This window comes from Salvelinus fontinalis, chromosome 24, assembly GCF_029448725.1.
Source record: "Salvelinus fontinalis isolate EN_2023a chromosome 24, ASM2944872v1, whole genome shotgun sequence".
NCBI lineage: Eukaryota > Metazoa > Chordata > Actinopteri > Salmoniformes > Salmonidae > Salvelinus > Salvelinus fontinalis.
This window is the reverse complement of record NC_074688.1, coordinates 26,511,777-26,536,897: the sequence shown is the minus strand read 5'-3', so window position 1 is coordinate 26,536,897 and position 25,121 is coordinate 26,511,777. Positions and strand designations below refer to the sequence as shown.

At 43.8% G+C, this 25,121-nt stretch overlaps 1 protein-coding gene across 2 annotated transcripts in view; it reads left to right on the top strand.

Annotated features, from left to right (window-relative positions):
- LOC129822573 (max-binding protein MNT-like) overlaps positions 1-25,121 on the top strand; it is a 30,122-nt gene that overhangs the window by 993 nt on the left and 4,008 nt on the right. The window contains exons 2-5 of one of the 2 annotated variants that reach the window (XM_055880911.1): positions 5,590-6,262; positions 6,724-6,765; positions 7,332-7,443; positions 23,385-23,577. In XM_055880911.1, coding sequence (XP_055736886.1) covers positions 5,590-6,262; positions 6,724-6,765; positions 7,332-7,443; positions 23,385-23,577 — 1,020 coding nt within the window. The remainder of the gene's footprint in view (positions 1-5,589; positions 6,263-6,723; positions 6,766-7,331; positions 7,444-23,384; positions 23,578-25,121) is intronic. The other variant, XM_055880912.1, reaches the window with a different exon arrangement.

Genomic DNA, 25,121 nt, shown 5'->3' with positions numbered 1-25,121 from the left:
TGTATGAATACACCTTTACAAGTATGTGATTTCGTACATGCCACTTTTTAAACTGAAATGTAGGCTAGATAGAACATTCCTAGTAAAGAAACCTTCGGCTAGCACGCTAATCGCTTAATGTTTTTTGCTTGTTGCTGGTGACGTGTCCAAGTTGACCACGCCTCATCTGCAACGGGGACCGCCCCTTTCACCACGTGCATGCTCGGCACTCCTACACTCGGAGGCCCCTCGCTCCCTCCCTGTTCTCTTCTCTCTAGTGCTGCTGCTAGATCAGTGTGGAAGAAAGTAGGGCAGTGTTTCTCCCCTTCTACTGTACTCACTCCTCTGTTATGTGCTTTGGTTATATAAGCGGAACTACACATGTTTTTATCCCCAACCTATCAAGGCCATAGAGCTAAACACAACCAGACAAAATTTCAATAGATCTTTAGTAGTAAGTCAGGCAAACAGTGCAAACATTATTCAAGTTTTTCCTGTACTTTGAAAGGGTGTATGTTATTATATAAGAACACATGGCAGTCTTGAGTCAACCAATTTACCAATGAAAATAGTGTTTTAATTGACAAACTAATGCAGTAACGTTATACCAGACTTGACTCTCACCTGGATTCACAAAAGTATGTTTATAAATAGCACGAGAACTAGGCTATCCTCAACTATGCCTCCGATCTTACCGGAAACCAAGGAGTGGGCGTCATTCTCTCACGCCTTAGGTCAATGCTTTCACATCTGATTACTCTTTGGTTGAGAACCAAAATGGTAAAAGAAGCAACCACCCCTTCCTCTACCTTATCCACAGCTGTGTATTCACCAGTCAGTTCCATGAGTCTCATTCATTTGCAGAGAGAGGACAGGAGTAATGACCTGTGTCAATAGTCATTAAATGCTGGTCACTTTAATGTTTACATAGTGTTTTACTCACTTCATATGCATATACTGTAACCAAGTCAAGGCTCATCCTATATAACTACTGTTATACACACCGTTTCTATTAATATAATGTCTATACACACCATCATATACTCTGACCAAAAATATCAACGCCACATGCAACAATTTCAAAGATTTTACTGAGTTAGTTAATTTAAGGAAATCAGTCAATTTAAATAAATGCATTAGGCCCTAATCTATGGATTTCAAATGATTGGGAATACAGATACCCCAGAGAGGGGCGTGGATCAGAAAACCAGTCGGTATCTGGTGTGACCACAATTTGCCTTATGCAGCACGACACATCTCCTCCACATAGAGTTGATCAGGCTGTTGTTTGTGGAATGTTGTCCCATTCCTCTTCAATGGCTGTGCGAAGTTACTGGATATTGGCGGGAACTGGAACACACTGTCGTACACGTCGATCCAGAGCAACCTAAACATGCTCAATGGGTGACATGTCTGAGTATGCAGACTCTGGAAGAACTGGGACGTTTTCAGCTTCCATGAATTCTGTACAGATCCTTGCGACATGGGGCTGGCTGTGCATGATCACGCTGAAACATGAAGTGATGGCGGCTGATGATTGGTATGACAGTGGGCCTCAGGATCTCGTTATGGTATCTCTGTGCATTCAAATTGCCATTGATAAAATGCATTTGTGTTTGTCTGTAGCTAATGCATGTCCATACCATAACCCCACCACCACCATGGCGCACTCTGTTCACAACGTTGAGATTGGCTAACCGCTCGCCCACACAATGCCATACACGCGGTCTGCCATCTGCAAAGTACAGTTGAAACCGGGATTCATCTGTAAAAGCACACTTCTCCTGAGTGCCAGTGGGCAAATGCTCACCTTCAATGAAGTTGGTTTCGTCTCTGAACTGCAGTCAGGTCAAGACCCTGGTGAGGATGACAAGCACGCAGATGAGCTTCCCTGATACGTTTTCTGACAGTTTGGGCAGAAATTCTTAGATTGTGCAAACCCACAGTTTCATCAGCGGTCAAGGTGGCTGGTCTCAGACGGATGTGGAGGTCCTGGGCTGGTGTGGTTACACATAGTCTGCGCTTGAGACCAGTTGGACGTACCGCCAAATTCTCTAAAATTAAGTTAGTTGAGAAATTGACATTCAATTCTCTGGCAACAGCTCTGGTGGACATTCCTGCAGTCAGCATGCCAATTGCACGCTCCATCAACTTGAGACTTCTGTGACCATTGTGTTGTGTGACACAACTGCACATTTTTCGTGACCTTTTATTGTTCCCTGCAAGTGGTTGCAATTGTGTAATGATCATGCTTCTTGTAATGCCACACCTGTCAGGTGGATGGATTATTTTGGCAATGGAAAAATGCTCACTAACAGGGATGTAAACAAATTTGTGCATACAATTTGAGAGAAATAATATTTTTGTGTGCTTTGGAAAATTCCTGTGCTCTTTTATTGTAGTTCATGAAACATGGGAGCAACACTTTACGTGTTGCGTTTTCTCTATTTTTGTTCAGTATACTGTATATTTATATTACCGGACTCTGACATTTCTCGTTCTGATATGTGTGTATTGTTAGGTATCACTGCACTGTTAGAGCTAGGAACATAAACATTTCACTACACTCGTGATAACATCTGGAAAATAGGTTTAAGCGACTGATACAATTTTATTTGATTTAGGAGTTTTGACACCTCCACTGCCTGTTCAACAATTGACAAGCTCACAACACTCTGAACCTAAACGGTGGTTTAAGTATGTCATGGGTTTTTAAAGGACCATCCTTCTCAGATGCATGTAGAGGAGGACTTATTCCTGGCTCTGTTTTTAACTAATACTCTGTTTGACCTTTGAATCCTACCCTGGGAGTGTGACTGAGCAAGGCCTAACCAATCCAATCCTTCTGGGGTTTGGCCTAACCAATCCAGGCCTCCTGGGGTTTTATGGGTTGTTCTTGTATGTGGGAGAAGAGCACTTAATGGACTGCATCTTCTCAGGGCTGCTGAACTTTGAACTCTGACTGCGCTTTGTCACTATTGAGTGTACCATATAGGCCTGAGGTGGAGGTTAAACACTGATGACAGTGCTACGGTGTGCACTAATGAATACAACCCCGGGTTTTGGACATATACATTTTTACTAACTTAAGTTGGTCTAGCTCAGGTCAGTATAAAGGCAAATTGTTTCTTTCTAGATAAGGAACAAACATACCTCTTCTGATCAACAATTTACTATTGTTATAAAAGGCCAACCAAAATGTAGTTTCAGTTTGAGCCACTCTGTTTAATCTTAGTAGGCAGTATGTAGAACAACATCAGCTCTTCATATCTAAGACCGAGGAGGCTTTCAATGTCACCGTGACGATCTGGCCTCCAGGCCTCTGCTGTGCTGGAGAGAGTAGAGCTGTTGCTTGTTCCTATTGCCTGGCTCTGAACAAAATATGTCCAATGTCTCTGTTAACTGCAAAATCATGTTCCGTGTGTGCCTTGGCCTCTTTTGGAAGATGCACAGCCAGATAGCATTATTATGACAGACACACACACATACACTTGTTATTTATGCTTTGAGACTTTTCGCTTTTGTCAATATCTTCGACTACATGCAGCTTCACCCTCCCTCTAATCAGGTAAATTACCACAGCTTGGGCCCAATCCACACACTGTATGTCCTCAATTTATCCCACGCTTCTGAGAAGTCTCCCACTGAATTGGATATGGTGGTCTAAGGGAAGGGAACATTGTGTAGCTAACGTGCTGTAATGGCCATGTTTAGCTCGGCTCTGCTCAACCTCTTATTGATGTAAAGGATGGCTGTAAAGCTCTTGTGTCTGACGGGTTCTAACACCACTGTTACCATAGCGACTGGACAACCCCCTTCCCCCGCCCCCCTAGTATCTACACATTGAAACGCATGCTGTTGGTGATTCTCCAATCTGATTGGATGAAGAGAGTTAAGGTCGTTGCTAGAACTCAGGGATTCAACCCCCTCTCTTCCTTTGTCTCTCTGGCTTGTCCAGGTTGTCGTCTTTTCTCCCCCACTCTGAGACGAGAATGTGTTGAAGGAGCTAGGAAAACGCAATTGGAGCTCATTCTCAAGGACCGCACGTGGACCTAATGTTAAGAGCATCAGTACTGAAACGTTTTAACAAACAAGTTGCTTCCTAAATAACAGACAAGTTTACGGAGCGTTTTGCGCTACAATTTTTCAATGTCTTCAATCTCAGTACTGCACTAACATCAACACAATGTGTTTGTTCCGTTTTCAGTCACAACGTTGGGTTAGAGGGCTGAATAAAAGCTTTGTCTAATTGATTTGCTGCCACAATACATTTTCTGATGTGTTTCCAACGTCCTGCAGCTCTCTCTTTCTGAGGGCTTTCAGTAGATGTGGAGATATCACACATGGAAGTTTCTCCGAAAAACTATTCTGCTTCAGCTCAAAGTTACAAATAGTTCATTACAGTATTTAGGCTGGCACATACTACAGTCGTTGCATATGGGTCCCCAGTAAGAAGATTAGTTTGGGGAATTACTGAAGCTTGCAATATCCCAACAGAACATATCCCTTTTTTACATTCGAACTATGACAGTTTGACTTGGATTGGGCAAGAGGCATAAAACCTGCTTTTACTTGAACACACTGACCTTGGAATATACCCCACTTCCTCTTCAAAAGAAATTCTCACACTGAGCTCAGCCCAGCTTTTACCACACATAGACTAGTCAGTCCTCCTGTCTTACTGCAGACCTGTAAGTGTGTAAATCCACTCATAAAAAGAATAAACAGCATTTGAGTTTTGTCTTGTAGCCAGCCAGTGCCAACGAGCAACTTAATGAGTTGTATAAATATAGGACTTTGGCTGCCTCGGAAATGGCACCTATTCACTATATAGTGCGCTACTTTTGACCAGGGCCCACAGGATTCCCTCAGACGAGCTCTGTTTTAATATGTCAATTCTTCGAACTAGTCTCAAGGTTCTGGCTGGCAAAGCATTGCGGCTGCATTATACAGCTCTTATAAGCTGGCAGAGGTCCAGGAGGCAGGATGAGGTCTGCCTGCAGGTCTGGTATGAACGTATGTTAGCATTATAAAAGCCCTATTGAGGTGTCTGGCATCATATTTCAATTCAGAACATGCAACATAAGCTGTGAACATAGTGTGCTAGCTAGGTGAATGGATGGCAGAATGCTTCCTTCCAGCTATCCTAGTTTCCTCCCCTGTTTTTGTTTATTGATTTTAGTATTCGTTGGGAGTGAACCCGGCTGTCAAACTCACTAGATGGAGATTAGTCAGGTGACGCTGGAAATGTTGTCAGACATGTTTCTGCTGGTACCTAACCTATGCTGCTTGACCTATTTGAAAACAATGTTCTCTGGTCATGGCAGAGGTTAGAGGTCATTGCTGTCAACCCAGTGGGTGGTGAAGTCTACGTTACCAGAGCTAACCTAACTGCCGTCCCAGAGCTATGGAGGAGTTTCCTTTTTTAGACGGTCACGGTGGCTTTTGGAGAAAGTTTTTGCACTTACTTTTCAGATGTTCCTTTGTTGACGAAGTTAGTACAATCAAAATGTTTGTTGATAAATTGAATGAAATGCTGGTAACATTTCGGGCTCTAACGGTTGCTAACGTGCTCTAGCCTGTAACCATGCCTTCTTTCTCTCCCCACAGAGGAGAATGAGCTGAGGGAGAAGCTTCGCCTCCAACAGCTGTCTGACCACACCCACAGGCGCAATGATGTCACTTCCTACTCCCCCATCCAGATGAACCATGTGACCCGAGCAGAAGAGTCCTGCCCCCATTCGGAGCGCCGCCCCGCCCCTGTCCCGCCCCCACTGCCACCCCCCTCCATGCCCATTACTGTCATCCCTATCCCCATGATGACCTCCAACCACACAGGTCTGCCCCCCACTGTCCCAACCCCCTCCTCCACCACCCTGTCCCCCCAGGCCGGGGCAGCACCCTACCTGGCCTCCCCCAGGAGGGACCCTCACTCCCCAGGGCACGACCACCAGGGACAGGGTGCACTTTTGGCTCTCTCTCCTCAGGTGAAGACAGACCACTCCCACCACTTGCCGTTGACCCAATCTGGCAACCACAAGCAGAATCACCACCAGCTTCCGCAGATGGTTTCCTCCCAATCTGGCAACCATAAACTGCTGCAGAAGCAGCAGCAGTCACCCCAGCTGGTGCAGCCCTACCCTGGCTCCATCGTCTCAGCCCCCCAGCTGCATGCCTTACTCCCCCAGCCAGGGCCCCCCCAGACACCCCGTGGGGCCCAGACCAGTCCTTTTGGGGGCCGAGGCAGCCCCCCTGACCTGGATGGGAAGAAGAGGCCTGGAGGGTAAGTGGCCATTTTTGTTATTTATAGGAGAGATGGTTTGCACTTTGGTTAGATTTTTTTTCCCTCATTTTGCATTTTTAGTTTTCCTTATTATTTTTTTTGTGGCTATTTTGTAGCAAAGAGTCTGTGTGTAGATGTGCCTGTGATTGTCAGTCACATGTTGAGTGGTAAGGTACAAACGGTATCAGAAAAATCACAAACCATGAAAAGTCACTGCACTGAAGGATTCATGGACTAAATAACTCTTGGATTATGTACTCTATAATGAGTGTCCTGATTGGTCAATTGAGCAGTAATCAGATCCAATTAGCTGCCTGTGCATATATTACAGTATATTGGTAAAGTAACAGAGATGATGGAGTACTTTATTTGTTGGTTGATTTAATTCTTGTTCAGTGAGTCTCGTCTTACCCGTTCTGGACACCCAATCTTATAATGTGCTCCGATCTGTGCTTTTACAGGGCAGGGACAAGAGAAGTACATAACAAGCTTGAGAAAAACAGGTGGGTGCATCTCTCTCCCATGGTCGCCTTTTATTAAACAGTGGATTGAGCTCTTTGCACAGGGCAGTTTAAGGTTATGGTGAGATTAGGTGTACACTATTATTGCCCACGTCTTTTTTCAACCGACTTGCTTGCTTACTTCTCTGTCCTGTTCTAAGAACAAATTATACTCCCATTTATTCACTTATGTCTAATCTATAGATATTGCATTTGTCAGACAATAATTGATCATATCTTGGACTTTTTAATGGCTTTCAATGTTCTGTTTATTCTGATTGTACTTCCCTGTACTGTAGTAGTAGGGTTATAATGGCCAAAAACAGGACCAAGCGGAAGAGTTCTTGCCTTACCTCTGCCTGCATCCTTTAACACAGACGTTTTACCACGAAAAACCTGTTCAATATGTCTCATGTTAGTAGTAATTCTTTATTAGCCCTAAATGGGAAATTGGTTTGCAACATTTTTTTTGAAGAAGAAGAAGCTGAATGTGTGAAATCATACCTCGTCCTTCCTCTCACTAAGATTCTTCTCTCTACCCTTCTTTCATCCCTCCATCCCTTACTCAGACGGGCTCACCTGAAGGAGTGCTTTGATACCCTGAAGAAAAACATCCCCAATGCAGATGAGAAGAAGACCTCTAACCTCAGTGTCCTGAGGAGCGCCCTCCGATATATACAGGTAGGCAAGCTAAAACAACTGCATGGTTGAGCAAAGGACTACGATGGAATTGAATTCGCTGTTGAATTAAGTGTAGATTTTCACTCTGTGTTTTCACCATTTGAATTTGGGGATTTTCCCGTTTTCCAATGTTACTTGTTTCCCTGTCAAGGGAAGTAAAGTCAGTTTTGTGTCCTATCTCGTAGGCTTTGTTTGAAGAAAGTAGAGTGTGTAATGATTAGTGGTTTCGGCTATTTCAGCCACACCCATTGCTGACAGGTGTATAAAATAGAGCACACAGCCATGCACTCTCCATAGACAAACATTGGCAGTAGAATGGCCGAACTGAAGAGCTCAGTGACTTTCAACGTGGCACCGTCACAGGATGCCACCTTTCCAACAAGTCAGTTTGTCAAATTTCTGCCCTACTAGTGCTGCCCCGGTCAACTGTAAGTTCTGTTATTGTGACGTGGAAATGTCTAGGAGCAACAACGGCTCAGCTGCGAAGTGGTAGATTACACAAGCTCACAGAACGTGACCATTGTCACGTCTGTCCTCGGTTGCAACACTCACTACTGAGTTCCAAACTGCCTCTGGAAGCAACTGTAACTTGGCTACTCAGGAACATTCACTGTCTTGATAAGCAAATCCAGTGTAGATTTTTGCTTTATGTTATAAGTTATTGTCCTGCTGAAAGGTGAATTTCTCTCCCAGTGTCTGGTGTAAAGCAGGTTTTCCTCTAGTGCTTAGCTCCATTCTGTTACTTTTCATCCTGTAAAACTCCCCAGTCTTTGCTGATGTCAAGCATACACATACCATGAGGCAGTTGCTCATTGATCGGTTGTTGGCTTTGCATTTAGGCCAAAAGTGTTTTGTTTTTTTTCAGTATTACTTCAGTGCCTTTTGCACACGTTATTCTGTATATTTTTGTTATTTTCACGCTGTCATTTAGGTCATTATTGTGGAGTCACTACAATGTTGTTGATCCATCCTCCGTGTTCTCCCATCACAGCCATTGAACTCAGTAGCTGTTTTAAAATCACCATTGGCCTCATGGTGACATCCCTGAGCAGTTTCCTTCCTGTCCTGCAGCTCAGTTCAAAAGGACGACTGCATCTTAGATGTGTCTGGGTGGTTTAATACATCATCCAAAGCATAATTATTAACTAACCTTGCTTAAAAATATATTTAATGTCCTTGATTTGGAATGAGATATTTGACAAGCCGGTGTCCACATTTTTGGTCATGTAATGTCTTTTTTTATTTGTGTGAATACTTGAACAGATTTACTAAATTAAACATGTTTTTAGCAGAATTCCTAGTGATTTTTGTAATCAACTTTTTATTTCATTTTGTCATTTTTTCTTTTTCAGGCACAAACTTTTTAGACAAACTAAAATTCCTTCCCGCCAAAATAAATGACTTACGGGATGGTTTTGTCCCTGTTGCTGACCCTTGGTTCACTGTCTTGTGGTGATGCTAGGAACCATCTGAGCATTGAACTTTCCTGTTGCTTCTTCATTGTGAAGTGAAGATTGCCTAGCCCTTCGTCTCCTGCTGATTGTGTGTGAACTACTGTATGCCTGATCCACCACACCTACAGGTGGCGGCTTGTGTGGGAAAACTGTCTGGGACAAAATTGGTATAACGGCAATTCATTTCAGATTAACTAAGATGATAACAATTCTTATTTGTTTTAGTGCCACTAGGCTATTATTGGAGCTGCTTTGTATATCCTTAGGTCCTTGGTGTTCTTGGCAATGTCATTAGGTCTGGTCAGGTTAGTCCAGGTGAGTACTGGGGAGGGAAGGGAGTTTCTAGTCTCTAGCAGAAGGCTAAACTGTTTGGATATGCACTTCTACCTGGGTTATAGGCAGACCAGAGCCTCCAAAATGTACCAAGAGTTCATTAAAACCCTTTTGAAAGATTATTAAAGATACTATTTTATATACGCTTTTATTTAGATTATTTTTATGTGATTAAAACCTTTTAATAGACTTTTGTGGTTGAAAAGGAATGACTGTAAGTGGTTCAATTATGTGTGATACAGGCAGGTAGTATATCGAAAGCTATGTGCGAGCAGGTGACTGGTGTACAAAGGTCTTGAACAAACCTATTTAACTCAGGAGTGATGTGATAGTTCCCGTTGCTATGTTCGCTGTGTGTGCTTATTCAGAATATATGCAGTATTAGTCAGAAGTTTGGACACACATACTCATTCAAGGGTTTTCTTTATTTGTAATAGTTTTTAGATTGTCGAATAATAGTGAAGACATCAAAACTATGAAATAACATATGGAATCATGTAGTAACCAAAAAAGTGTTATAAAAATCTAAATATATTTTAGATTCTTCAAAGTAGCCACCCTTTGCCTTGATGACGGCTTTGCACATTCTTGGCATTCTCTCAACCAGCTTCACCTGGAATGCTTTCCAACAGTCTTGAAGGATTTCTCACATATGCTGAGCACTTGTTGGCTGCTTTTCCTTCACTCTGTGGTCCAACTCATCCCAAACCATCTCAATTGGGTTGAGGTCAGGTGATTCTGGAGGCCAGGTCATCTGATGCAGCACTTCATTACTCTCCTTCTTGGTCAAATAGCCCTTACACAGCCTGAACGTGTCATTGTCCTGTTAAAAAAACAAATGATATTCCCACTAAGTGCAAACCAGATGGCATGGCGTATCGCAGCCGACTGCTGTTGTAGCCATGCTGGTTAAGTGTGCCTTGAATTCTAAATATATCAGACAGGGTCACCAGCAAAGGACCATCACACCACGACCTCCATGCTTCACGGTGGGAACCACACGTGCAGGAGATCATCCGTTCACCTGCTCTGCGTCTCACAAAGATACGGCGGTTGGAACCGAATAATCTAATTTTTTTCTTGTCAGACCAAAGGACAGATTTCCGCCAGTCTAATGTCCTTTGCTCGTGTTTCTTGGCCCAAGCAAGTCTCTTCTTATTATTGGTGTCCTTTAGTAGTGGTTTCTTTGCAGCAATTCGACATTGAAAGCCTGATTTCATGCGGTCTCCTCTGAACAGTTGATGTTGAGATGTGTCTGTTACTTGAACTCTGTAGCATTTATTTGGGCTGCAATCTGAATTTGGTAACTCTAATGAACTTATCCTCTGCAGCAGAGGTAACTCTGAGTCTTCCTTTCCTGTTGTGGGCCTCATGAGAGCCAGTTTCATCATAGCGCTTGATGGGTTTTGTGACTGCACTTGAAGATATTTTCAAAGTTCTTAATTTTCCGCATTGACTGACCTTCATGTCTTAAAGTCATGATGGACTGTCGTTTGTCTTTGCTTATTTGAGCTGTTCCTGCCATTTTTAAGTCATTTTAGCAGACGCTCTTATCCAGAGCGACTTACATTTAACCTTTATTTAACTAGGCAAGTCAGTTAAGAACAAACTCTTATTTTTCAATGACGGCCTAGGAACAGTGGGTTAACTGCCTTGTTCAGGGGCAGAACGACAGATTTGTACCTTGTCAGCTCGGGGATTTGAACTTGCAACCTTTCGGTTACTAGCCCAACGCTCTAATCACTAGGCTACCCTGCCATAATATGGACCTGGCCCTATTTGGTAAAATACCATCTTCTGTATACCACCCCTACCTTGATTGGCTCAAACGCATTAAGAAGCATAGAAATTCCACAAATTAACAAGGCACACCTGTTTAATTGAAATGCATTCCAGATGACTACCTCATGAAGCTGGTTGAGAGGATGCCAAGAGTGTGCAAAGCTGTCATCAAAGCAAAGGGTGGCTACATTGAAGAATCTCAAATATAAAATATTAACTCACCAAAAAAAGAAATATCCCTTTTTCAGGACCCTGTCTTTCAAAGATAATTTGTAAAAAATCCAAATAACTTCACAGATCTTCATTGTAAAGGGTTTAAACACTGTTTACCATGCTTAATCAATTAACCATAAACAATTAATGAACATGCACCTGTGGAACGGTCGTTAAGACACTAACAGCTTACAGACGGTAGGCAATTAAGGTTACAGTTATGAAAACTTAGGACACTAAAGAGGCCTTTCTACTGACTCTGAAAAACACCAAAAGAAAGATTCCCAGGGTCCCTGCTCATCTGTATGAACGTGCCTTAGGCATGCTGCAAGGAGGCATGAGGACTGCAGATGTGGCCAGGGCAATAAATTGCAATGTCTGTACTGTGAGACGCCTAAGACAGCGCTACAGGGAGACCGGATGAACAGCTGATCATCCTCTGTGGCATTTCACAGCAAGAACTGGCAAATCTGGTACAGTCCATGAGGAGGAGATGCACTGCAGTACTTAATGCAGCTGGTGGCCACACCAGATACTGACTGTTACTTTTGATTTTTACCTCCCCCCTTTGTTCAGGGACACATTATTCAATTTCTGTTAGTCATGTATCGAATTTTATTGGTCACACACATGGCTAGCAGATGTTAATGCGAGTGTAGCGAAATGCTTGTGCTTCTAGTTCCCACCGTGCAGTAATATATAACAAGTAATCTAACAATTCCACAACAACTACCTTATACACACAAGTGTAAAGGAATGAATATGTATATATGGATGAGCGATGGCCGTGCGGCGTAGGCAAGATACAGTAGATGGTATAGAGTACAGTATATACATATGAGATGAGTATGTAGGGTATGTAAATATTATATAAAGTGGGATTGTTTAAAGTAACTAGTGATACGTTTATTACATCCAATTTTTTTATTATTAAAGTGACTAGAGATTTGAGTCAGTATGTTGGCAGCAGCCACTCAATGTTAGTGGTGGCTGTTTAACAGTCTGATGGCCTTGAGATAGAAGCTGTTTTTCAGTTTCTCGGTCCCCGCTTTGATGCACCTGTACTGACCTCACCTTCTGGATGATAGCGGGGTGAACAGGCAGTGGCTCGGGTGGTTGTTGTCCTTGATGATCTTTATGGCCTTCCTGTGACATCGGGTGGTGTAGGTGTCCTGGAGGGCAGGTAGTTTGGCCCCGGTTATGCTTTGTGCAGACCTCACTACCCTCTGGAGAGCCTTACGGTTGTGGGCGGAGCAGTTGCCATACCAGGCGGTGATACAGCCTGACGGATGCTCTTGATTGTGCATCTGTAAAAGTTTGAGGGTTTTAAGTGTTAAGCCAAATTTCTTTAGCCTCCTGAGGTTGTTGAGGCGCTATTGCGCCTTCTTCACCACGCTGTCTGTGTGGGTGGACCATTTCAGTTTGTCCGTGATGTGTACGCCGAGGAACTTAACTTTCCACCTTCTCCACTACTGTCCCGTCGATGTGGATAGGAAGCTGCTCCCTCTGCTGTTTCCTGAAGTCCACGATCATCTCCTTTCTTTTGTTGACGATGAGTGAGAGGTTATTTTCCTGACACCACACTCCGAGGGCCCTCACCTCCTCCTCCCTGGAGGCCTTCTCGTCATTGTTGGTAATCAGGCCTACCACTGTAGCATCATCTGCAAACTTGATAATTGAGTTGGAGGCGTGCATGGCCACGCGGTCATGGGTGAACAGGGAGTACAGGAGAGGGCTGAGAAGGCACCCTTGTGGGGCCCCAGTGTTGAGGATCAGTGGGATGGAGATGTTGTTTCCTACCCTCACCACCTGGGGGTGGCCTGTCGAAGTCCAGGACCCAGTTGCACAGGGCAGAATTTATCTGTGGAACTTGTTCAGTTTGTCGCCGTTGTTAAATCTTTTTTTCATACAAATATTTACAGATGTTTGCTGAAAATTAAACGTAGTTGACAGAGGACGTTTTTCTTTTTTTGCTGAGTTTATTTTGATTTGTTTAAAACTTTTTTTGGGGGGGGGGTTACTACATGATTCCATATGTGTGATTTTCATAGTTTTGATGTCTTCACTGTTATTCTACAATTTTAGAATATAGTCAAAATAAAGAAAAAAACATGAGTAGGTGTCCAAACTTTTGACTGGTACTGTACACACACCCCCCTATCCTCTGCTGGTGAGGATCTGATCCTGTGTGTTGATGGCAGCGGTGGGTTTTACTCCCTGGGAGGCAGGGCTAGGAGAGCGGGAAACTAGGGCAGTGTGGGTCCACAGAACTCATGTCACCCAATCTCCCTCCTCCCCTGCCTCCCTCTAGTGTGTCGTGCTCGACTAGCAGACTGACCCAGCACCCCCACCCCTTCTCGACAGCCAAGCTGGATTTAGGGTGTATTTAAAGCACATGTACCGGCCGGGAAACAAACAACTACAGACATTTTCCACTCTTGATGTATTTGCACTGCAGGGCAGTCTCCATTTTTAGCCGTAGGAATTTAGCTTGAGCTTATTTAGTGAAGAGGGAAATCAGAATTAGTTTTTTTGGATGGGGGAGATTTGAGTTTATTTCCAGCTTAAATAATGCACGTTTGCATGCCCGAAATACTGGTTAAAATATTTTGAATGACTTTGAAGTTATAAGTATATGACATAGGCCAAAATGTGTGTAGTTGCTTCATGTTGCCAGTGCTACAACACGCCCACATTCTCTGGTCTTCCCTTTATTCATCAGTTTACTGTAAGCGGCTCCTTCTCAGTACTCATCTATGGACGTCAGACTGAGGCCAGGGGTTCCTGATAGACGAGCGGGCCTCTCTTCTTGGTAACAGTTGAGTAGTAGAAGTCGTGCTGAGTCACGCAGTTCTCTTCCCTAATTGTTATTGGTTGAGCTCCAATAGTGGTGGGTTGGGGGAGAGTGAGGGAGGGGTGAGAAGAAAAGGAGATTGAGGGGTGTTTAAAAGTACAGCGTGTGATCGCTGTCGTTCAGACATGGACAGTACGGTGCAGGGAAGACACGTTTCCCGACAGCACTCGCCTCTCTCCCCGCATGCTCCTTCCTGATCCCCTCCAACCTTTTTTGTTATTTAGGCTAGGGGCAGCATAGCGTCAGTGTGGTCTGCTAATGTGACCAATGAGGACCAGACCAGAGAGGTTGAATAAGAGGATTTGGCCAGAGGATTACTTTTCATTTGATTCATCTTTGAACAGTGATGCTGGCAGCCCTGTGTGTCTGTCATCTTTGTTGAACAACATGGCCTCCTGGGTAGGAGTGCTGATCTTGGATCAGTTTAGCCTTTTGGATCATAATGAATAAGATTTATTTTGGTCAGAAGGGACTTGATCCTAGATCAGCACTCCTACTAGGATACGCTTTATGAATACAGACTCTTATCTGCAGGCCGGGTGTCTTATCAGAGCATGTCTCTTGTTTTGCACTGAGTTTAGTATCACTGTGAGGCTACTTCTCACCAACAGCCACTCTGCTGAGAAGTCAAATCACACTTCTGTTTAATTTCTTCCTCCTTTCATAGAAGTGGCAGAGTGGGTAAGCTAGCGAGACCAAACCGAACGAGGAACTTGAATATAAGGCTGCCTGCCTGCATCACGTGTTAGTGGGATTCTTGTAGTATCTAAACCAACATTGGTGTGTAATGTTTCAAAGATGCTGCTGCTTGCAAACAGATTTTTTACTTCCGCGTGCTTCTCGGTTTGTTTTTCTCAATACTTTTTCCTACAGTAGTTTGTTGTCCAATGTGTTACGCTATATTTTTTGATTTTACGACTTCCTACAATGTGGTCTGTGCTGTCTAGCGTGGGATGTGTTTCTCTATCTGACCTATTTGCTGCTGTCGTGTGTGAGATTGAGCGGCTTTGTACTCTATGCTGCGCCATGGCTGGGACTCTTAAATGCTGGCGTGCTCAGCACTGGGGCTCCTCCCTCTTCTTTCATCCCTCCCTCCATCCTGCCTCACTCTGCTCACAGGGCCACATGAGCAGAGAGCACATGGCTAGCCAGAGCTATATGACATCACCCCGTGATGGGCCCTCCTCTTCGCCCAGCCCACAGCTACAGCCACAGCTCAGTGCTAGAGCTAGCTAGCTCCTCTCCTGGAACTGCCTGGGAGGGAGGCTTAGCTAGCCACTAACTGAAGGGAAAGAGGGAGGGTGAAAAGGGAGGGAGGGGACACGCGTAAACACCAGGCTCGTTTTAACCAGCCTATTAGATTTCACTGGCGGCAGAACAACTCTGAAGGAACCTGTTTGGAATGCAGAAGAGCTGTGTGTTGGAGGGCAAATGTGCTTTTCCATGTGGTGGGGAAGCTGCTCATGTCCACTACAAATTATATATTATAATACAAAGTAATTGATTTAGCAAATATGATCATTTCTCTGTTTTTAAGAGTAGCTCATGTTTTGAGTTTGTCACAGGCAGAGATTTTAACCTAGTTAAAATCCAATTCTTTGACTCAACAATTTCAGTTTTGACATTTATAATTCATTCAGTCTAAAGGAGAAAAAACTGTTTTCTATTTAGAGGAAATCACAGGATTTGAAGTGTTTTATTTGTAAGGATTTACGTCATAAAAAGAAGTCTCTATAATACTGAAGTGGGTCACCTAGTTGGTCATTTCTGATTCTGAAAGACACGTCCTTTCAAAGTAGCCCCAGATCCCATCACATATTATTGGGACAGTCAGACAGTGTGTTTTGAGGATTGTGTTTTTGGCTCAGGCGTGAGGGTGTGAGCTTTGACCCAAGCTGGAATAGTGAAATATTACTTCCACCGGTCTGTCCTCATTGGGGTTTGTGTGTTTGTTCCTTGGTCAGCTCCTATTCCATCTGTAAGTGGTTTAACACAGAGGGGAATTAACCCTGGCTGAACATTAATGCTATTTACTAGGAGACCAACTGAAAGGGGTCTGAACCTCGGGGCAACTCGGGGCACTTTGGAAATTCTTTGTTGGTGTTGATTTAGACTCAAATGAGGCTACTTGTTGAGGTAATGTAGGCAGGTCCTCAAGGCAAACTTAGGTGTGTCCCCCAAATTACACCTTGTTCCCTATATAGTACACTACTTTTGACCAGAGCTACTATGGGACCTGGTCAAAAGTATTCCCTGGTAGTCCTGTGTGGCTCAGTTGGTAGCAAGGTGCTTGCAACGCCAAGGGTTGTGGGTTCGATTCCCCCTGGGGTCACCCATATGAAAATGTATGCACACATGACTAAGTCGCTTTGGATAAAAGAGTCTTCTAAATGGCATATTCTATTAGTGCACTATATAGGGAATAGAGGGCCATTTGGGACTGAGCCTTCAGTATCTTCTGTTTTGAAGCATTGTTATTGCAGTGTTGAAGCCGCATCTTGGTTAGGTTTGAGCCATGAATTTTCAAGAGCAACAGAATTGTTCTGCTCTCTTCGGTTTTACGAAAACGTACTGTTCCTTTAGCCAAGCTGTCACAGCAATCTTAAATGTTGTGTCATTTCCTCCAGCTCTGTCTGTGTATAAAGTACATTTCGACTCACAGGTTGCATAAAACGGATGTTAGAGAAGTGTGTTTCCAGTTCAGTTCCACACAGCCGGTAATTACCACTCCATCCCCTGCCAACCGCTGAGGAGGTGAGAGGGCACAGTTGCTGTCTGCAATGTTTGTATTGTTCATGGTGCTCTCATTCTAGCAAAGTACAGTGCCAGTCAAAGATTGATAAGGATTTTGATAGTGGCCTTTCGTCCTCAGCAACTCTTCCTCATAGTGACTGACAACACTGCAGCAAGGTCTGGAACACTACGACTGTATAACCCATTACATGGCAAGAACTCTCAAATTAGGCCACTTCCCACCCAGTTTGAACACAGATGCACGCACACAGCGCTTGCTCACACACACCCTAAAGTAGGTATTTTCCACAAAAAAGTGACTCCTTTGTTGTTTTTGCCTAGAGCCACTTGAAGTTTTCTATTCCAACTTGGGATCTAGAGAGAAGACAACACACAGGTTTACGGTTACTGATGATCACAACAAACGCTAGTGAAAAGACCGGTGTCCCCCAGGCTAATTACCAAGCGCCTTGCACTGAAGGAGTAGCTTGTCTGCAATGTTGTTGGCTGCCTGCTGCTCACGCTATCTAGCTTAGGCTAGCCTAGCGCTATCTGTCTCCGCTGTGCTGCAAAAGTGATTCAGTGAGTACAGCCTGGCTGCTCCCTCCTCCCCCTCTACTCTCCCTCCTCCTCGGTCTCCTCTCTCTGCGGGGCCATGTGCTCAGCACCCGCATTGCATGTCATTCCGCCTGAGCTGTGTTTATACCCACACACGGCACAGTGAAACCTGCTCTACTTTCTTTCACACAAACAGATCTAAACGAGGCCCCACTACTCCTCTAAGGAAAGGCGGGGGAAGGGAGGGAGTCATGTTTGTCACGTGCGAATGAAACAAAAGCTAATTGTAACCTCATATCCCTTTCTCCCCCTCTTCCGTCGTCGTAGCGTGCACTGCCTTGTCGTAGCTGCAGGGCTCTTTTCAGTGTTTCTAAGGATGGTAGGGACTTACAGTGTATTCAGAAAGTATTCAGACCTTTCTTTCTCACACACATAGTACCAGTCAAAAGTTTGGACACACATACTCATTCCAGGGTTTTTCTTTTGTTTTGACTATTTTCTACATTGTTCTACAACTATGAAATAACACATATGGAATCATGTAGTGGCCAAAAATGGGTTAAACAAAAAACAATATATTTGAGATTTTTCAAAGTTGCCACCCTCTGTCTTGATTGCCAAGCGTATGCAAAGCTTTCTCTCAACCAGCTTCACCTGGAATGCTTTTCCAACAGTCTTGAAGGATTTCTCACATATGCTGAGCACTTGTTGGCTGCTTTTCCTTCACTCTGCGGTCCAACTTATCCCAAACCATCTAAAATGGGTTGAGGTCAGGTGATTCTGGAGGCCAGGTCATCTGATGCAGCACTTCATCACTCCTTCGTGGTCAAATAGCCCTTACACAGCCTGAAGGTGTAATGTGTCATTGTCGTCCCCAAGAACACACTGGCCTCCATTTTTAAATGGAAGTAGTTTGAAACCACCAATACTCTTCCTAGAGCTGGCCCCCTGGTCAAACTGAGCAATCGGGGGAGAAGGGCCTTGGTCAGGTAGGTGAACAAGAACCTGATGGTCACTCTGACAGAGCTCCAGAATTCCTATGTGGAGATGGTAGAACCTTCCAGAAGGACAACTATCTCTGCAGCACTCCACCAATCAGGTCAGACGTTATAGGCACATGACAGCCCGCTTGGAGTTTTCCAAAAGGCACCTAAAGGACTCTAACCACGAGAGACAAGATGCTCTAGTCGGATTGAACTTTTTGGCCTGAATACCAAGCGTCATGTCTGGAGGAAACCAGGCACCGCTCATCACCTGGCCCATACCAATGTTTTTCAGCGGCAGGGACTGGGAGACTAGTTCGGATTGAGGGGAAAGATGAACGGAGCAAAGTACAGAGGTACTTGATGAAAATCTGCTCCAGAGCGCTCAGGACCTGACTGGGCGACGGTTCACCTTCCAACAGGACAATGACCCTAAGCACACAGCCAAGACAGCGCAGGAATGACTTCAGGACAAGTCTCAATGTCCTTGAGTGGCCCAGCCAGAGCCTGGACTTGAACCCGATCAAACATCTCTGGGGAGACCTGAAAATAGCTGTGCAGCAACGCTTCCCATCCAACTTGACAGAGCTTGAGAGGATCTGCAGAGAAGAATGGGAGAAACTCCCCAAATACAGGTGTGCCAAGCTTTTAGCATCATACCCAAGAAGACTCGAGGCTGTAATCGCTGCCGAAGGTGCTTCAACAAAGTACTGAGTAAAGGGTCTGAGTACTTATGTAAATGTGATATTTGTTTTTTTATTTTTTATACACTTGCAAAAATGTCTAAACCAGTTTTTTTACTTTTTCATTATGGGGTATTGTGTGTAGATTGAGGGGGAAAAATCTATTTAATCCATTTTAGAATAAGGCTGTAACGTAATAAAATGTGGAAAAAGTCAAGTGGTCTGAATAGTTTCCGAATGCACTGTATTAGTAGGTGGATCAGTACAGGCTGATACTGAAGAGGTGCGTCCATGCTTTCTCTGGTTTCTTGTCATGTGTTCTGTAGTATCCATCTGCTGTTCTTGGCCTGTTTCAGGTACACTGTTCTTAGCTTGTCTCACCCTAGCTGTTGCTGTGTGTTCTCTGTTCATGAATGGGGGCTGGGGCAGATATCCTTGCTTGTGTAGACTACGGTTATAGGTGGTAGTATTAGTACAGCTTGCCTTGCAGAGTGTTTTGACTTTCTCCAAGGACAGTATTGAACAGCCAAGTGCATACGAATGGCAACTACAGCTAGTATAGCAAGCAGATGGAGGTGTATAAATGGCTAGAAGCAGCTAGCTACTAGATGGTGTAGTGACAGAGGTGGGGCCATAGTCGTTGTACCAGAGCGAGTTCAGTTGGTGTTTGTAGAGTAGTACATACAGCATCTTTCTCGCGGGCGCTCACTCTGTCTCTCTTTGTCTGTATGAGTCATAGCACTAGGCCCAGAATTCCACCGTGTGTTCATGAGCATGCTTGCAAAAGACATGCCCCCACACTCGCATTCACATATGACTGTCTCCGTGTTACAGCGTTGGCTTCATGACTGCGTTCTACAACTGTTTTTTTTACCTTGTTATTGCAGTGTTTTATTTGGTCGCTGATGTATGTTTCTGATGCCTTTTTAATATTCTACCGCTGTACAACTGACGCACTGGGACAATGTGCTGCTTATCACCTGACATGTTGCCATGGAAACAATGGTGGTTTTCAGCTGTTGCCGTGACAACAAAACGAGTGGGGCGGTCTGATTGGACAGAGTGCTGTCATTATTCATATAGTTATGTTGGTGGTAAAGACCACCCAGACCTGCTGGATGAGATGGGCACAGACACACCTCCCTCTGGGGTCTGTCTAGGACCATAGGTGACTCACCACCAGCCATTCAGGGGAGTCTGCAGCAGTACGCCTTCTACTGGACTGATAGAGCCTTAAACGACACCAGACTGGCTGTCTTAATCGTTTTAACGCTACCCTAACATTTAAATCAAGACAGAATGACAGATCTGGTCTTCTTTAGACTGCACAACAGTCTCATCTTATATATATATATATGCCCTCCAGGGTAAGGAGCAGTTCATGCATGTAGGTTTAGACAGGTCATAGGGTTGGGGTTGTGTTTCAGTGTGCTTGCTTGTGTGAGGGTCCTGGGTTAGTGTGAGTGACAGCACAGCAGAGCATCTTATCTAATCCTGGTTGAAGACCCGCAATTGGCCTTACATCTGTTTATACTTCCATACTGTATAGAAATTGTACAAATGTAGTATGTGTACCTAGTCTCACACACACAGCTACATTATACACAGATACAGGAAGTCCAGGTCTGTGAGCACACAGCTTTATGGCTCTGAGTCATAGATGAGTCCAGCCTTGTTAGCCTTGTCGTGATTCTAGTCTTCTTAGTTTTGTCCTGATTGGCTAGTTGTGATTCCATGGTCTTCTGAACCTAGTCGTTTGGGCAATACCCACTGGAGGAGGGGGAATGAAACTCAATGTCTTTATGTCTCTCATAAAGTCAATGTAAAGGTTTCTTTTCCTGGCAGACTCCATCATGGTGTTCTTCCTAGTTGTTTTCTGTCTCCCAGGCAGACCGACAGTATAATCTCTCTGTCCTGGCTGCTCTCCCTCCGTACAGACCTGCCCCGCCCACTACAGCCTGTTTTGTCAGGCCTTTGTCAGCTGACCAGGAAAATATAAACTGGGTCAGAGAGCCACTGCCCAGCACCTCCCTCTTTCTGTACTCCTTCCCTCTATCCAGGTCTCTCTGTGTCTGTTCTTCCTTTCACACAGTCATGCTGCCTGCCCGGTCATGGTGTAGGGTAATGTCTGTTGCTTCTGCTCATCCATTCACAGGAAGCAACAGACATGGAAATGGCTCTCCCAAGACTTTATTTTAGACTGCTGTCAGTCCTATGAAATGGTTTTGAGTAATGCTTTCAGAGTAGTAAATGAGTGTCCATGTGGTTTAGAAAGAACATTTGTGGGGACTAGCAAGGCGAGCAAAGAGGAAAATGGGAGGGGCCCACATAAGGAGGCATATCCAAGCAGTCTCTAAGAGGATGTTGATGCTTGCGTCTAACAAGAGTAGTACTACACTCCGAGAGTACTAGTTAGTGTTCCCAGAGGGGATTGTCCTTTGCTCCTCTGGAATCCAGCTCAGCCTACCGTGGAAGTGAAGTAGATGCAGCAATGACCTTCTGAAGAAACATTATCTATCGACTGTTGTAAACACTCAGGATGTGGCCGTGGTGTGGTTTTGACAGTAACATAACATTTGACATGTTTCTGTACAGGGAGAGAGAATGATCTCTTGGTCAGAGTGTGTATATAGCCCTGTCTCTGTCTCAACATTGACAGATGAAGTAGAGACCATGGGGTCAGGAAATAGTGTTGGTTTTATTGTTGGTTGTGTGATGTACAGTCACAGACAAGGAAGTGACCAGCATAACAAATACACTAAGGGGTGGCTTGTTTGTCAAGTTGATAAGAAGAGATAAATGGTTTATGCATGTGGTTCCGCGGCTGTTGCTAAAACAACACAGGTCTGAATAGCTTTACTTTACATGAACGCAAATGGAGGTTTATGACATTGGCATGTATGATTTTAATTATGACTAGGTAAACTCAATGACACCTGGAATAGAATCCAGCCATTTAAAAAAATAAAAAAATAATTGGGGGGGTGGAAAAGAGTGACCTCAAAAAACAAAAATCTGAATGGTTTGTCCTCGGGGTTTCGCCTGTTAAATAACTTCTGTTATACTCACAGAATAACAGAACTTATTTAACAGGCGAAACCCCGAGGACAAACCATTCCGATTTTTGTTTTTTTCAGGTCACTCTTTTCAATGATATTTCATTGGGAAACCAGATTTCTAATTGACCTTCTTGCAGTTCCTACCGCTTCCACTGGATGTCAACAGTCTCTAGAAATTGGTTGAGGTTTTTTCCTTTGTGTAATGAAGAAATACGGCCATCTTGAACGAGGGTCACTTGAAGTGTACTGTTTGTTAGAGGCCAGAAAGCTAGCTACAGTTTATTTTAATCCTGTATTGAACACAGATCATCCCGTCTTCAATTTTATCGATTATTTACGTTAAAAAATACCTGAAGTTGTATTACAAAAGTAGTTTGAAATGTTTTGGCAAAGTTTACAGGTAACTTTTGAGATATTTTGTAGTCATGTTGCACAAGTTGGAACCAGTGTTTTTCTGGATCAAACGCGCCAAATAAATGGACATTTTGGATATATATTGACGGAATTAATCGAACAAAAGGACCATTTGTGATGTTTATGGGACATATTGGAGTGCCAACAACAGAAGCTTGTCAAAGGTAAGGCATGAATTATATTTTTATTTCTGCGTTTTGTGTCGCGCCTGCAGGTTTGAAATATGCTTCTCTCTCTTTGTTTACTCTTTTGCTATCCTCAGATAATAGCAGTGTTTGCTATTATTTTTGGATATAAATATGAACTTTACTGAACAAAACATACATGTATTGTGTAACATGAAGTCCTATGAGTGTCATCTGATGAAGATCATCAAAGGTTAGTGATTTAATTTTATCTCTTTCTGCTTTTTGTTACTCCTCTCTTTGGCTGGAAAAATGTCTGTTTTTCTGTGACTTGGCTCTGACCTAACGTAATCGTTTGGTGTGCTTTCGTCGTAAAGCCTATTTGAATTCTGACATGTTGGCTGGATTCACAACAAGTGTAGCTTTAATTTGGTATCTTTCATGTGTGATTTCATGAAAGTTTGATTTTTATAGTAATTTATTTGAATTTGGCGCTCTGCATTTTTACTGGCTTTTGGCCAAGTGGGACGTTAGCGTCCCACATATCCCAGAGAAGTTAAGAACAAATTCTTATTTACAATGACGGCCTATTACTTGTTCTATTGAAGAACTTGTGTGGAACGTGAAACTTCAGTTCAAAGTTTTTTATTATAATCAAAATGCAGGCTCTCTCTGAAATATTTGATTGCCCCATTATAACTGGGTGCGTGTTCAAACTGTACTGAGCCCTTTCCTCGCTGTGTCTTACAGACGTTGAAGCGCAAGGAGAAGGAGTACGAGCATGAGATGGAGAGACTGGCGCGGGAGAAAATCGCTACTCAGCAGCGATTGGCTGAGCTGAAGAACGAGCTGAGCCAATGGATGAATGTCATGGAGATCGACCGTGTTCTCAGACAGACGGTTCAACCAGAAGACGACCAGGCTTCTACCTCTACTGCATCAGGTATGCTCAATTAATCGATTTAACCAAGCAATCAAATTAAGAATTTTGCTTATAAATAGATCTATGGACACATAGATCAAAATTGTTTGCATTGAACGATAACCCTGATTCTCACCGACACAGGAGTAGGTCTCTTTTGCCTGTGTGAAGCAGGATGTGAATTCTGACACCACTTGAAGCTGGGATGTCCCTCCTAGTATTTAATTTGCTCTTCCCACTGTCCATCAACTCCTTGCTGAACCCTACATCACAGCCAATAACAACGCATATGCCTGGAATCCTTACATCATAGTGCAGCAGGAGAGAGGGGTTTTGTCGCAGTAGCGATCCGAGATCGATTTAGAGCCAGTAATCAAAAATCATTTTAAACAAATTGATTTTAAACAATTTTTGTCATAGACGGGCACGATTTTAATATGAGATGAAAGGTGAGTTCTGGAAGCCAAACTAGAGCTCTGTGAAGTTCGCAGCGATTGGGGCAGATGTTTTGCTCAAGAGACCTTTAGAAAATATGTATTTTACAGTTAAGGTGAAATCTTATAGTTATTTTTATAATTAGAATATACTATATGTAGAAGGCATAAGTCATTTCAAGCCTTATTCAAAAAAAAATATTTTTAAATAGGAAATAAACTCAGCAAAAAAAGAAAATTCCCTTTTTTCAGGACCCCCTAAAATCCAAATAACTTCACAGATCTTCATTATAAAGGGTTTAAACACTGTTTCCCATGCTTGTTGAATGAACCATAAACAATTAATGAACATGCACCTATGGACCGGTCGTTAAGACACTAACAGCTTACAGATGGTAGACAATTAAGGTCACGGTTATGAAAACTTAGGACACTAAAGGGGCCTTTCTACTGACTCTGAAAAACACCAAAATATAGATTCCCAGGGTCTCTGCTCATCTGCGTGAATGTGCCTTAGGCATGCTGCAAGGAGGCATGAGGACTGCAGATGTGGCCAGGGCAATAAATTGCAATGTCCGTACTGTGAGATGCCTAAGACAGCGCTACAGGGAGACAGGACGGAGAGCTTATCGTCCTCTCAGTGGCAGACCACCTGTACAGGATCGGTACATCCGAACATCACACCTGCGGGACAGGTACAGGATGGCAACAACAGCCCGAGTTACACCAGGAACGCACAATCCATCCATCAGTGCTCAGACTGTCTGCAATAGGCTGAGGCTGGACTGAGGGCTTGTAGGCCTGTTGTAAGGCAGGTCCTCACCAGACATCAACGGCAACAACGTCGCCTATGGGCACAAACCCACCGTCGCTGGATCAGACAGGACTGGCAAATAGTGCTCTTCACTGACGAGTCGCTGTTTTATCTGATGGTCGGATTCGTGTTTATCATCAAAGGAATGAGCGTTACACTGAGGCTTGTACTCTGGAGTGGGATCGAGGTGGAGGGTCCGTCATGGTCTGGCGCGGTGTGTCACAGCATCATCGGACTGCGCTTGTTGTCATTGCAGGCAATCTCAACGCTATGCGTTACAGGGAAGACATCCTCCTCCCTCATATGGTACCCTTCCT